General features: G+C 39.3%; 2 protein-coding genes across 4 annotated transcripts in view; one reads left to right on the top strand and one right to left on the bottom strand.

The window, feature by feature from the left end:
* Positions 1-8411, bottom strand: part of HPS5 (HPS5 biogenesis of lysosomal organelles complex 2 subunit 2) — a 35849-nt gene extending 27438 nt beyond the window's left edge. For both annotated transcript variants that reach the window (XM_054586016.1, XM_054586017.1), the window contains exons 1-5: positions 8358-8411; positions 3067-3230; positions 1280-1390; positions 1046-1110; positions 476-668 (exon numbers count right to left, since the gene is read on the bottom strand). In XM_054586016.1, coding sequence (XP_054441991.1) covers positions 476-668; positions 1046-1110; positions 1280-1390; positions 3067-3174 — 477 coding nt within the window. In that variant the 5' untranslated portion in view covers positions 3175-3230; positions 8358-8411. The remainder of the gene's footprint in view (positions 1-475; positions 669-1045; positions 1111-1279; positions 1391-3066; positions 3231-8357) is intronic.
* Positions 8412-8493: 82 nt separating this feature from the next.
* Positions 8494-14438, top strand: part of GTF2H1 (general transcription factor IIH subunit 1) — a 35497-nt gene continuing 29552 nt past the window's right edge. The window contains exons 1-2 of one of the 2 annotated variants that reach the window (XM_054586014.1): positions 8494-8962; positions 12757-12810. In XM_054586014.1, coding sequence (XP_054441989.1) covers positions 12806-12810 — 5 coding nt within the window. In that variant the 5' untranslated portion in view covers positions 8494-8962; positions 12757-12805. The remainder of the gene's footprint in view (positions 8963-12756; positions 12811-14438) is intronic. The other variant, XM_054586015.1, reaches the window with a different exon arrangement.

Genomic DNA, 14438 nt, shown 5'->3' with positions numbered 1-14438 from the left:
AACTGTGATGGGAAGCCCAGGATCCTGCACAGCTGAGTACAATCCAGGAGGTTCCTTTAAGATTCCATTCACAGAAGTTACACCATCCCCAGACAAAATATACCTAGGCCCATGAATTTCTTCTACCCTTACAAAGGAGCCTGGGCAAGTGGTGCCACTTTGGTTGGGCTTTTTATTTACACAACTAATAAATACAAATCTTTCTTAATAGACTAGTATTAAAGAATGCTTTATTTAAGTTCGCCATAGAGGTGAATTATGGAGTGCTATAATAGACAAAGGATATATTACTGAAGTTAGCTCACAGAAGCCATTCTGCAACAGCAGCAAACGAGTCACTTCAAAATTAATATTCTGGGCTCTAGATCAGTCCCCCAAGAAATTCAGTAGATAAAACTGTGTCCTTCATTTGAAATTCTGTGAGACAACACCTTTTATCTCACCCACGTACAAAAAGAACTGGACTAGTTCTCACCTTTGCTTGTTTAGAAGTGTTGAGTTTGATGGCTGAAACTTTCCCCATATGATCACCTACAAAAACTCTAAGAATTGCTGTATCCCAACAGAGAGCTGTGACTTTTCGGCCCTTGTGTTCTGAAGACACATAAATTCGTTCTGGTTTCCCACGACGCTCTTGATTTAATTCCCAAACAACTACAAGACCTTGGCTGCAAGAATTGAGTTATAGAAGCAAATTTTTGGCAATAGTAAAAAGGGTATACTTTAATTGCATCACAGTATCAACTGTATTAAATATATATGTAAACTTGTTCTTTAAAAATAGGAAATACAACGTCAAGGTATTAATTTCCTTAAATTAGTCCCCCTATCCAGCTTAACAGAATTTAAATGTTCTAAATTATCTGTTTCCTTTCTCTTTTAAGGCCAATAAAATGGTATTGCCACACATTAGCATTTTCCTCAAACACTAGGGTGACCAACTGTCCGTCCCGGTTTGCTGGGTCACCCTAACAAACACACAGCTACATTTGTTAATTTAAAATGCATTTGGACGAGATCAGATAGTTTTAAAACAATTTCTTACCTGGTAGCTACAGCAACATAATCATCATCATGTGAACAACAGGCAACCTGAGAAATTGCACCTTCCTAGAGCACAAAAAGAAAAATTTTAAGCAGCTTCTTAAAAAATGGTATTTTTTTCCTTTTAAATCTCAAGTTTCACACTTTTCTTTTATTCCAAATGATTACTTATAATAGAGAAATTGGCGTTTGAGATATTCCAAAGGGTGTATGACAAGGCTACCCTTAATCTTACCCTGTGTGAAAGAAAAAGCCTGTGCTTCCAGCCATCTTTTTGAATGAGGTTGAGACCTCCTCCTGAACTCCCCAAAGCCAACCATTTCCGAGACACAGCTATGCTCGTGCACTAAAAACAAGTAAACAGACAAGCGTGAGATCACTAGTCATTTAATCAAATTACCCACTGGAAAAAAATACTCAGGATCTGTGTACCAGGTTTCTCCCCCAGCCCACCCCCTACCCAGCTGGACACCACACAATGGCACTCAGGCTCTCATTCTTGTACACCGAAAAACACAAAAAAATGAACATTTTGGCTTTAAATTGTTAACTGAATCTCAAAGTGGATGAATAGGCTCAATAATATAGATGAGTAATCTTCCCTTGACCAAAGCCAGTTACTAAACCATTCATCTTTTGTGTAATTTAGCTTGGTCATTCCCATGCTGACCACAATGATGGAGGATCCAGCAAGTCTCCAGGGGATAAAACAACCACTTCAATCGCTTGCTCACTTAAGTAATTTCTCATTTGTATAATCAGCACAAAACCCCCAAAGCTTTCAGAGCAAGTGAAACTGCAGAGGACACAGATGAAGGTCACTGTCCTATGTCTCACTGTACCCTCCATCTGACGATTCCACTCCTTATCCACCAGAGAAAGCAGCGGCCCCGCTGTGCCCTTGTGGTAAAAACTGTTGGTAGGTCGACAAACAGACATTCCCCACCCTCTTCAACCTTGCTGTGTTCCACCACAGAAGTCAGGAAATCTAAATATTCACTGACCCAGTTTCTCTTGAAGTTATAGGGAGCCATGTGGCTCAGATCCAGCTAATGAAACTAAGACCGTGGGGCTTCTTGGATAGCTCTGCCTTCCCACATAAAAGGCAGAGTTTGGGAAAAAGAAAGCCTTTACCTTGGCCCCCTTTTTCTTGCTTGAGATAGTAATGGACACACCAAGATGGGGGCCAGGACACTTACCTTGCAACTCTGACTAAAAACCAACATATGGAGGGTGGCAGACCAGGAAGATGGAGGGCCTGGGTCCTCAGGGATCCCACTGGGCCACACACTGAACCCAAAAACACTAACTTCCAACAAAGTTAATAGCACCTTTAATACTTAAGCCATTATGAGTAAGGTACTGTATAACTTGTAGCTAAAAAACTGTCTGCTATCAACCCTCATAATTGTTGCTCATATTACTTTGCCTATTACTTTCTATTCTCCCTTTGCTCAGAGGCTAGAATGATACTTTGGGTGAGAGCAAAAGTGTAAAAATAAAATTATTTTGAAAATGGTTGAGACTTGTTCTTCACCATGTCTTCCCTGAGTTTATCAAAAGAACTCAGGATTTGAGGGAAGCACACAGAGATAACTTTTCTCACAGAGCTAAGAGCTTTTGCTCTGTTCCCTAAAATTGAGTGTACAGCAAACTCCTTGTTTTTGAACGAGCTTGGTTTAACAGCAGAGGTTCATGTTGCTCAGAATGCACTGTTGCTCAAAACTCATTTATACTATTTTACCTTCAAATATATTACTTTCTGAGAGAGGACAGAAAAATTACTGAAAGGGGAAGAAAATGAGCAATCAATATAATGGTTTCCAAGGAAAAGAGAATTCAAATAGCTCAAAAAAAGAAATCAAGAAAGAGCTACAAACATATTACTTCTCTGTAAGGCATTACTAGCCCAAGGCTCCATAAACATAAGGAACTAAAGGGCAGGGGGAACATGTAACAGAGAACCCACATACATGAATATGAATGTGAATATGAAACTGATAGAAGGATCAAGAAATTCACCTTTAGACGACTAGAGTCCAGCCTCAGTGCTGAAAGTAATGGATCCAGAGATTCAAACTCTGCAAGAACATGGGTGTAGGGCTCCGGTATCACTGGCACAAAAGTCATTTAGCCGGGAAGTTGAAACTATGTTGAGTGATACGCACAGTATTCCTGAATTAAACCTGCAAAAATATAATTTAAGAAGCTCACCACTCATTCGACATGCATTTAATGAGTATGTGGAGAACACAGGAGAACATGAGAAAGGAACAAGGATCCTCTGGAGGTGCTCAGAATCTAGGTTGAGAGAAAACACACATAGGTAACACGCAAACATCAGCTTGTACTGCATCATTCCCTGACTCTAGCTAGACCTCCCGGAGAATCAAGTCCAGATTCTCCAAGCCCTCCACAGTCCTATCGCATTCCATTTATCTAACAGTGTGAATAAGTAGAATAGGTACTGCAAGATTTAAGAGGAAAAGTGGTCAAGCTCCTCTATGGTAAAATAGCAACCTCACCTACATTTCTTTAGGTGGTAACTCTTCTGCCTTTACATGTCTCTCATTAAAGGCCACCCTTCTGTGAAGACCCCTAACTCTAAACCCCTATCAGCAAATTCAATGGTTATCAGCCAACAATTTAATAGTGCTTAAACGGAATAGACCTCTGCATCTTTGTCCTGCCCATCAGGGGCTCAATGAGTATCTGTTGAATGAATGAATGCACCTAGTAAGTGAGAGGTAAGGTTCAGGTAATTAGAACTTGAAGAGGAATAAGAGCTTCAATAAGAGACCTGATAGGAAGGTAGCAAGTGCCAAATACCCAATGAAGACTTTGTAAACTAACACAAGAGTTCTTCACTGTTCAACTCTCAAGTGTACATTTTTGTCAAATTACACCAACTTCCAAAAAAGGATATTAAAAAACCTTAAAATAATCCTACCCATTAATTTTAACTTTTCTCAATCCTTTGTTACCTGCCAAATTAAAAGCAAGTACTACAAAAAAGTTAAAAAATAATTGCTTATACTTGTTTTTTAATTATTTATATATTTTCCCCCCGAGAAACACATGATGTCACTCATTCATTTACTCAACAAATGTGCCAGGCATCAACTATGTGCCACGCATTGTTCTAGGTCCCACAGATAACAACAGAAGACAAAATGAAGACCTAATGCTCATGGAACATAACTTCTAGTGGCAAAACACATACAAGCTTAAGATACTGAATTGGCCAAAAAGTTCATTTGGTTTTTTCCATAAGATGGCTCTAATAGCACTTAGCTGCCTTTACCTTCATTCGTATCAATTTTGTTAGATTGTATTATGACAGCTGCCATATCAACATGCATTTTTAAAAAACGTATCAAAATTGGTCAATTTTTATGTAACCATTTTAATATTGAAGATGGAAGAAAATAAGCGACATTTTCAGCATATTATGCTTTATTATTTCAAGAAAGGTAGAAATGCAACTGAAACACAAAGAAAGACTTGTGCAGTGTATGGAGAATAAGGTGCTGTGACTGATGGAATGTGTCAAAAGTGGTTTTCAAAGTTTCAGGCTGGAGACTTCTGGCTGGACAATGCTCCACCGTTGGGTAGGCCGGTTGAAGTAGACAGCGATAAAATGGAGACATAAACTGAAAACAATCAACACTATACCACGCAGGAGATGGCTGATATACTCAAAATATCCAAATCGGTAAAGTTATTGGTGAAAATGAAATATGTCTTTTATTTCATGGAAAAAACCATATGGACTTTTTGGCCAACCTAATATTTTTATCACATACACATAATATAGTCTTATTTTTTAGTAATAAGTATCTAGTATCTTCTAGTAATACTTGAACTTGTAGTAGGAATACGTGAATCCTACTACAACTTGACCTCTGCAAGAACAGTGCTCTGTAAAAAGAAAAATCTTTAGCAGTCCTATACAAACATACTTCAGAGACACTGAGAGTCTGGTTCACAATAAGGTGAATACAGTAATAGAATGAGTCATAATCTTTTTGCTGGTGGAACAAAGGTCTTGCCTTCGATTTGTTTTAAAAAAGAAAAGCTACATCTGTGGACCACAATAAACTTAAGTGCAATAAAATGAGATCTGCCTGTTCTTAAAATATTTGAGAATTCCTGGTCTAAGAAAAACCTCATTTTTTTCCCACTCGTTCGTTTTACAGAGTGCCTAGTAAATATGAGGCACAGTGGAAACAAGACAAATAAAATACTACCAGAAATCAACCACTTTAAATTCAAATGGGGAAAAAAAAAGAACAAAACACACACACACACACACACACACACACACACACACACAAAACACCCCCACCCACCCCCAACATGAAGGAAAACGTAAGCAAAGCGCTGTTTTGGAACTTAAAGGACAGAGAGGTCACATTGAGTTCAAAGGAACCATGGAAAACTTCCTAAGGGAAGTAGCCCTGGAGCTGAGTAGGCTTTTATGAGAAGAAAAAGAGGGAGGGCTGCAGGTTGCGCAGCAATAAGCAAATATACAGAGGATATATTTGAATACAGGTTTAGTTTTTGGTCAAAGCATGGAGTTCTAGCAATCAAATAGTAAAAGATAAAGCTGGAATAGTAATTCAAGCACAAGTTACAAAACACTGGATCTCACACCAAGGAACCAAAACAAATTTTAATTTGGTAGGAAAGGGAAAGGTATTGAAGGATTTGCTGCTGGGTGACCACATAATTTCTGCGAAGTCCTATGGGCAGATATATGAGAATAAGGGTGGGCGGTGAGGAAGTAAAGATAAGGCCTTTTAAATTAGTAAAGAAATCTGGTGGAAAGGAAAAAAACTCTTGACTTTCTGACCAGGAGAAACTGAAAACAGATTTGTAGGTACTAGCTAAAAGTCTTTAAAATAAAAGGAACTGAAGATACAAGAAAAAGATAAAAGCACAATATAAGATCCTAAAGAAGAAAGAAAGGAATGGCATTAAGACCACAGTGTCTATCTCTTCTACTTGTCATCTTAAAACAAACTCTGAAGTCGGTTAAGTCACTTGGCCTTGATCTCAGTGCAAATGTCCTGGAAGTTATGACTTAATGGGGAAAAAAAACCCAGTTTGTCCTTAAGATTTAATGGAGATAAGAATGGAAAAGAAACAGCATTATGCAATGTCAGTTCAAGAGATGTTGCTGGGTGATAATGTTAAGCCAACTCGAAATTAATACTTTGTTTTGTGCTTACTCTCTCCCTGAAATGACTCCTTTCCACCCGCAACTACTTATCCAAATGCACCCAGCCTTTCAGTCCCAGTGAAAGTTCCACTTCCCAAAATTCTCAAGGTGGATGACAACTCAAAGTCAGTTCCGTGTATTTTTCATAAATCCACCTAATTCAGAAATTAGTTTTACCTAGGATCTCTAAAAACTCTCAGCAATGAAAAGGAAATACTTCCTCTCTTGAGGCTGCCCATTCCACTTCCCCGCAGCTCTCAGTTATAAGGTTCTTTTTTTTAATTTTAATTTTATTTTTAAAAAATGATTTTAAAGAGAGAAGAGGTGAGAGAGAGAGTAACATTTATTTGTTGTTCCACTTATTTATGCATTCATTGATTGCTTCTTGTTTGTGCTCTGACCAGGGACCAAACGCCCAACTTTGGGGTAATGGGACAGCACTCTAACCAACTAAGCTATGCGGCCAGGGCCATAAAGTCTTTTTTAAAATACTGGGTTGAAACCTGATCACTCAGAGCTTTTACTAAGTATCGCTAACAGTGGGTTGTACATTTTAAGGGAATAAGTTTACTCCTTCCAAACAATGCTTCAGTATTTGAAGTGTTACCAGGTCTTCCAAAAATTTAACACTGCCACTTTTTCAATCATTCCTGACATGACAATTTCCCAGCTCTCTCTGTTCTGATCAACTTTCTACACAGGCATTTTACCGGAAAATGTGTTGCCTAGAAATGAACATAATATTCCTTAAGTAGTTGGATAACACAGAATAGAGTAGAAACACTAACCTCCTTGATCTGGACACTAAATTTCTATATTACTACCTAAAATAGCATCAGATGTGTTTTTAAAATAGCCACATCACATTTTTAACAGAGCAAGTGGTAAACTAAAACTCAAAGAAATTTTCACATTAAGTGGCCAGTACCTGGAACTCAAATTGAAAGTTATTAATCAAATGTGACAATGGATATAAAAAGTACCTACAAATTTTAAATCTTAGTACAAACAAGAAAAGCAGAATGCTGATGATTGTTCAAGTTGGGCTGTGTGTACATGAGGGTTCATTAAATTATCATATTTTTATCTATGTTTGAAATTTCCCATAACAAGTTTTTCAATATTTACTTTTTAAAAAAAACCCTCTATACAAACCTTCAACAGCTACCCTTCTAACATAATCTATGATCTCATCCCTATTTCTCCAGCTTCATCTTCCTCCTTCTCTCTCCTATTCTCCAACTATACGGAGCTATCTTTCGTTCCTTTCACTCTATAAACTTTCTGTACCTCCATGATTTTAATATATGCTTCTTGAACCTTCCTTCATCTGACGAAACCCTGCTTTCTTGCAAATCTAAGTTTAAATAATTCTTCTGTTAAGTCTGTCGCACCTTCAGCCTAGCAAAAAAGCAAGCAAACAGAAGGTGGTCATAAGTGCTCACCAAAGTCAATGAAACAAATTTTTGAACGGTTGGCTTGCCCAAGGTCACAGAGGTCTTAAAAGGTAGAGCTGAAACAAGAATCCACTTCTCCATAGCCCAAATCTAACCATCTTTCCATTTCCCCGTATTACTTGGTGGTAACAACCGTAGTTGGATCAAGGACAGGTTTTCTCATCGCCCTAGTACTGTACTCATTTTACTAATGGACCTTGTTTGCTGCTCAAACCAAATGCAAATCACAGCATTCTCTTTTCACACGGAAGAATGAGGCAAAAGAGAAGGAAGTAAAAATTAAGGTTAGTATGTGAAGGGAAAATAGGAGATTGATCTTTCTAACCCAAGAAATAATAGAGAACTCTCCACCTCAGACAGAGAAATGGCGACTACATTCATTCATGCATTGAATATGCACTGTACGCACAACAGGAGACAGTCTCAGCCTACAGGGAAATCTCCCCGCCTAGCGGAACTACTAACTTTAACTGCTAAACTTTAAGATTGTACTAATAAATCTAGAGGAGAGGAGTAGCAGTAACCAATTTCCAAAGCTAGGTCCCAGCCCCGCTCCCCCATCTCCACGCCAGTAGCCCCCAATTTCTACAACAGCACACCATCTTTTCCTGGCCAGGCGCCAGGACACTCACCGAGCACCTAAAGCTACACCCGAGGTGGTCTCCGCTCTCGCTCCTCCCCTCCCTGGTTTACGTCATCCTGGAGCGCCGGGACTACTTTATTAACGGTACTTCCTCGTCACGTGACAGGTCACGCCCCCCCGCTCGTGCGTGGTCCCTCCCCCTCAGGCCGCCGTCGCAATTACGCTCTCTGGGGCCTGCAGTCAGCGGGCCGCTGCCGGCGGAAGACAAAACGCCGGTCAGAAGCGGAGGAGCTCTAGGGAAAAAGGGTGAGCCAGCCAGGATCCCAGGACCTTTCACCGCTTCAAGCCGGCAAGAGGAAATGAAACAGGCGGGAACTGGCGGGGAAGGGAGGGAACTAGCGGAAGGTGTCATGGCGGCCGTGCTCTGGGATCACGTGCCCCGCAGGCCTGCTTTGGTACTTCCGGTCACGTGCCCTCAGAGTTCTCGCAGCCAGCGATGGAGGCGAGACCCCCCAGTAACAGAGGCGGTGGCGGAGGCGGCGAAGGCTACCGGGTTTCAGCCTCTTCCTGGCAGCGTCTCTAAGAAGCGCAGCGGAGCTCGACCCGACCCAAACGACTTACTTATTGCCCGCCCAGGGCCATAGCTCCCACCTGGTAAGTTTAGACCGAAGAATGGGGATGGCTGGGTAGGTAAATTGCTGACAGGCCCGGGGACCGCAGGACGGCGCGGATTCTGCCTCTTTTACTTGTGTCCCTGTCGGCCTGTCTCCCCACACCTCCCAAGCCTGCCTTCTGAGAAGCCCGTTATTCTGAAACGGGGAAGAGGCGACCCTTGCCTGTAGGAAGCCTACTCCTCTACCGAGTTGCAGGAACCAGGAGATTTACCCAAAGCCAGGATTAGACTTGGCTCCGGAGACTGAAGGACAGGGAGTCCTCTCCCTCGCAAAGAAATCCTTCCCCTTAGAAAATGTGCTATTGAGTCTTTCGGTTTCTGTAAGAGAAAAAGCTTTCATCTCAGTGCACAGTTTTCGCTTCACCTGTCAGTCCTACCGCTCTGAAAACTTAACACGTGTGTTAATCCATACATTCCCTTTCCCAGCTTTGGACTGTGCCCAATTTGATCACCTTAAAAACAGACCACCAACACATGGAAATATATAATTATTGACCAAGAAGGTGTATCCAATTGCCGCCCGTTTTAGGGTTTATAAAATTGAGGAAGAGATTTAAAAAAAAACCAACTTTTGCCCATTAGAGGACCCAATTTTAAAACATACAAAAACTAAGTGCTTTGAAATATACCTTGCAGTAAGTACTGACTTCATAAAGGAGTGGAACAGTTTCTCCCCATGAATTCTTACGAGGAATCCTAATACATGAAGCACAAAGTCAAAACTCCAACAAATATAAATGTCACAGCAGAAGAGAAGATAACCTCCAGTATCAGGCCTGTGCCTTACAGAAGGACTGGGCTCTAGAGAGACCTTTGTACCTTTCAGCAGACCTAAATCCCTCATTTGAAAAGGAGGGGGAGAGAATTTGGGGCTAGTAAACCTGTTCTGCTACCCTCACTAAGCCAACATTTAGCATCGTAACAGATTGATAGGTGATACTGAGTCTCTCCTAAGTGATATTAAATGCATATGGTAACTAGCATGATTGGTGCGAAGGAAAAGGAATTCGTTAAATGTAATAAACAAAATGATCAGCTCCAATCAGTTATGCCTGCTTCCTGTATGTACTGCCCTGGAGGCTTATAACGTCTCCCTACTGGTCTGTCTGTCCACCTTTCAGCCCTGCTTTTCTGCGCTTCTGGGGCGGGGTCCTTACCATCAGAATGATGTCCAGTGTACCTAGCATTTTGACCACTCTGTACCTCATGGATACTGCTACAAGAGGTATCTTTGTGCCATTCACCCTTTTTCTTTTTCCTGCCTTCACTTGGCAATGTCAAACATCCAATAGACCCTTATTTCCCCATTTTGATTACCAACGGATGGTCCTCTCAATTTTGGTGGTGTACTCTTCAGCATGCAGTATTTATGAGTTAACATGAGCGTGACTTTCCCTCTATCTTGCATTTCGCTGTTGCGTTTTCCTCCCCCTTCCCGTCCCTTACACTGTTGTAAGATTTTTTTAAAAGTGCATTGTCTTTAGATTGCTACATTAGTTATTCCCTCTTAATATTTTCTTGTGTGTAACTATCCTTAAAACAGTACAGTTTGGTCACTCTTTACTTACTTCCAGGGTCTTATTCCCTGTACTGTTGAGTTGTTTAAAGAAATTTTAGGTTACCTAATGGCATGCAGCATTCCAAAAATCCGTTTTGTATGCTGGCAGATACAGCAGCCCTTCTTCTAGCCGGTGACGAGGTGTTTTTATTGCACTTGTTACCTTTTTTTTTTCCTGCTCCATTTACCTCTGCACATTGGAAAAGGGGATGTAGGTGATGGAAATGCAGAGATGTGGTAATTTAAAGATTTCTGCTGAATAGTTTCAAATTCTTTTTATCCCTGTTTTCCTTATAAGCCAATTACTGGAATTTATGGGGGATGGTACTCACATCTGTAAGTAGAAAGCTCTAGTGCTTCCTGGAATTTAGCTGCAGGTGGATGTGCAAAGGTTTCTTGTCTTACCAACATTATATTCTCTTAACAACAAAGATCTTAAGTAGGTGTCACAGATATTTCTTGAACTCTTCCTGTACTCCAAAATAGGCTCCTGGGTGCTGTATTACACTAAACACAATACACACAGTCTCTGCCCTTCTTTATGAAGCTTGCAGTCTGTGAGGGGACTCAGACATTAAAAGAATGCTTTAAAAATTAGAGTTGTTATAAGTGCTATAAAGAAAAGAATAAGAGACCTTACCTAATAACTTTGAATCTAAGAGTAGGAAAAAAATTAGTTAAAGTTAGTTAATGGGAAGGGAGGAGAATGTGCCAAGGCTCAGAGAAGAGCATATACATTTAGTTTCAGGCAGTGTAACTGTTAACTGTAAATGAATTAATGCCTTCACCAGAGGATCCTGCTATTTAAAGAAGTCTTGTGGCAGATTATTTAATAAAGTAAATATTTTAAGTAAAGCCAGATCTTCATCAAGCCAATTTGTTTAAGTGTAACTGCACAAATATTTTTTGTAAATGAAATATTTTGTGGCCCTTACAGAGATGTCCTGGGAAGAAATTTTTGCTACCTGAAGAAGCACCTTCGAGAAAAATCTAGAAATCAGAAGTTATTGTAGGATGCCACTACTGGTTCTGTGAAACTTCTTAAAACTGGTCCTAGTACATTTAACAGAGTTGCTGTAGATGACCGGGGAAATTGGCCAAGCAAGGTAGCTGTGAGACATAGTCACACCCAACATGCAATAACTTATCTCAGATTTATTTTTAAAGTAACCCCTGAATGAATTTTCACATGAATGGTTTTACATGCTTCATACAGGTTAGGGCAAAAGTAGGTTTACATTGTGAGTATGCGAAACAGAGTTTATTCTTGAATTAGTATTTTTAAAAATTTGTTTTATTGTTCAATTACAGTTGTCCCTATTTTTCCCCGCCTTACTCTCCCCTGCCCTACCCACCCCCCCTTCCACTCTGTATTAGTATTATTGTATTGATTTACATACAGACAACTGTAAATCTACTTTTATCCCACCCTGTACATAGAGGCTGTGTTTTTCCCAGTTGATTTGAAGTAGCTAATAAAGTCTGTTCTATTAATCTAATTTATTCTCCACTTTAAAGTTTCTCTGTGTTTGCTCATCTTTTTTCCCTTACTTTCCATCTCAGAAAAGTTTTTTGTTTTTTTTCCAACGCTAACACTTTTTATTTGTGCCAGTAAGCCCAGTTAACTGGGGACCTGCTCTTATCAGCTGTCCATGTTTTCTAAAATGTGGTTTGTGTGGTATGCAGGATAATTTTACATAGTACAGACAGGGTTTTTTAATAATTGTGTTTATTAAAATGAATATTAGAAAATTAATACTAAAATATTTAATGGTTCTATAGATGTTATAAAATTTCCTTTATGAGTTAAATTTTTAAAGCTAAATAAAAAGGGATATACATATATTACAGAAGTTGAAAATTGTTTTAATTTTTACCCATGCCAACACCCATAACACTTTTCCATTTTACCTATATTATGAATTTATCATTTGATAAAGAATAAACTCTAAAAAAGGCATTTTTAATAACTACTTTTCTTATTACAAAACACATTTCTTGGAGATTATCCAGAAAACAAAAACATTCAAATCATCTGTAATCCTGTCATGGTGGGTAACCACTATTAAACTGGGCATATATCCCTTCAGTCATATATTCACGAAATAGCATAGTGAACCTCCAAGGTCAGATTGACCCAGATTCAAACCCAGTTCTGCTACTTGATGTTTCGGGAAAGTACCTTGATTTCTCAGACCCAGTTTCCTTTATTTGCAGAATGGAACTAATAATAGAACCTACCTCAAGATTGTTAATTGGGAACTGAATGAGGTAACACCTATAAAGAATTTAGCCCAATGCCTGGCACATTATTAAAAATTCAGTTAATTTTAGATAGTTTTTAAAGTTTAAGAGTATGGAATCAAACTTCAGACTTTTTAAGGAGCAAATACCCTCTAAACAGCCTCTTAGGAAGACATCAAATCGGTTATATTTAACAGGAGTGTCCACCCTGCAGCCTGTGGGCCGCATGTGGTTCAGGACAGCTATGAGTGCGGCTCAACACTAAATTGTAAATATATTTAAAATATTAAGAGGTTTTTTTGTGATTAGGTTTCGCAATGTAATGTGTGGCCCAAGACCACTCCTTCTTCCAGTGTGCCCCAGAGATGCCAAAGGTTAAACACCCCTTGGCCATTAAAAGATAATATATATTGAGAATTCTAACCTTTTATTACATGTAGATATGTAATAAAATTCACCATATATTACACGTATCAGTTTATACTTTTTAATACATTAAGTTAGTTATGAAGTAGATATGTAGATACCAAAACTGGAGGTTGTGAAACAATATGGGGAAATATTTTCATTGGCAAGTGAAAAACAAGGTAATTAACTGGGATGTACTTCAAGATTACATTTGTAAGGTAGCTACAGATAAGATAAGCACAATTTAAAATTAAGAACATTGATGTTAAGATTGTGGGATTATGGAATTTTTAAAATCCCGTTTTGTTACTGGACCCCTAGGCTCCATCCCAACATTTACAAATGCTCGCATATCATAGACTGTATCTCCACCTGCATGACTCAGCTGCACCTCACAAACACATGTGCAGAACTAAATTCCTTGTTTTCACTTTCAAACCTGTTCTTCCTTATTTCCATAAATGGCACCGCTACACTCATGTAAGTGAGGTATGAGCAAGCATCTGTGACCCTGTTTAGCATTTACAGTGTCCATTATCCTGCTTCCTCAGTACTCCTTGTCCCTTCCTCTCCATTCTTACTGCCACCAGCTTGGTTTAGACCTTTCCTGGTCCCTGTCTTCAGTATTTCTCGTATTGCCCAGAGATTAATTTCATAAAATACAAATCACATTCCTATTGAAAAGTCTGTAGAGGTTTTCTGTTCTCTACTGCGTAGGGTGGTATTCTCCCCTACCTGCCTCCACCTTAACCATCAGCTTTATATAGCCCACTGATCCGCATGATGAACTTGATACTCCATCCACAGCAGGCAACTTACCATTCCTAGAGAGTCTTAGGCCTTTGCCCCAAACCTTTCCTGGTGCCTCTAATGCCTGTCTTCCTTTCTCTACCAAAATCCGCATTCAAGATCCTATTCATAACTAACTTAATGTATTAAAAAGTATAAACTGATACGTGTAATATATGGTGAATTTTTTTAAATGGTTAAAAAGCCAGATACAAAAGAATGCATACTGCATGATTTTATTTGAAATCCTCAGACAGACAAAAACTTACATGTGATAGAAATCAGAAAACAGTTGCGGGAGGGTGAAAGAAAGAGAATTGACTGGAAAGGAATGTGAGGAAATTTTCAGGAGTGGTGGAAATGTTACCTGTCTTATTTTGAGTAATGATGTATGAGTTAGGAGTTGTACACAATATCAAATAGAAATCTAAGATCTATATTTTGTTGGTTGATTATAC

This window comes from Pteronotus mesoamericanus, unplaced genomic scaffold (genome assembly GCF_021234165.1).
Source record: "Pteronotus mesoamericanus isolate MK-2021 breed Mesoamerican mustached bat unplaced genomic scaffold, CSHL_Meso_final contig_90, whole genome shotgun sequence".
NCBI lineage: Eukaryota > Metazoa > Chordata > Mammalia > Chiroptera > Mormoopidae > Pteronotus > Pteronotus mesoamericanus.
The sequence above is the reverse complement of the archived record's forward strand: the minus strand, read 5'-3'. Positions and strand labels throughout refer to the sequence as shown.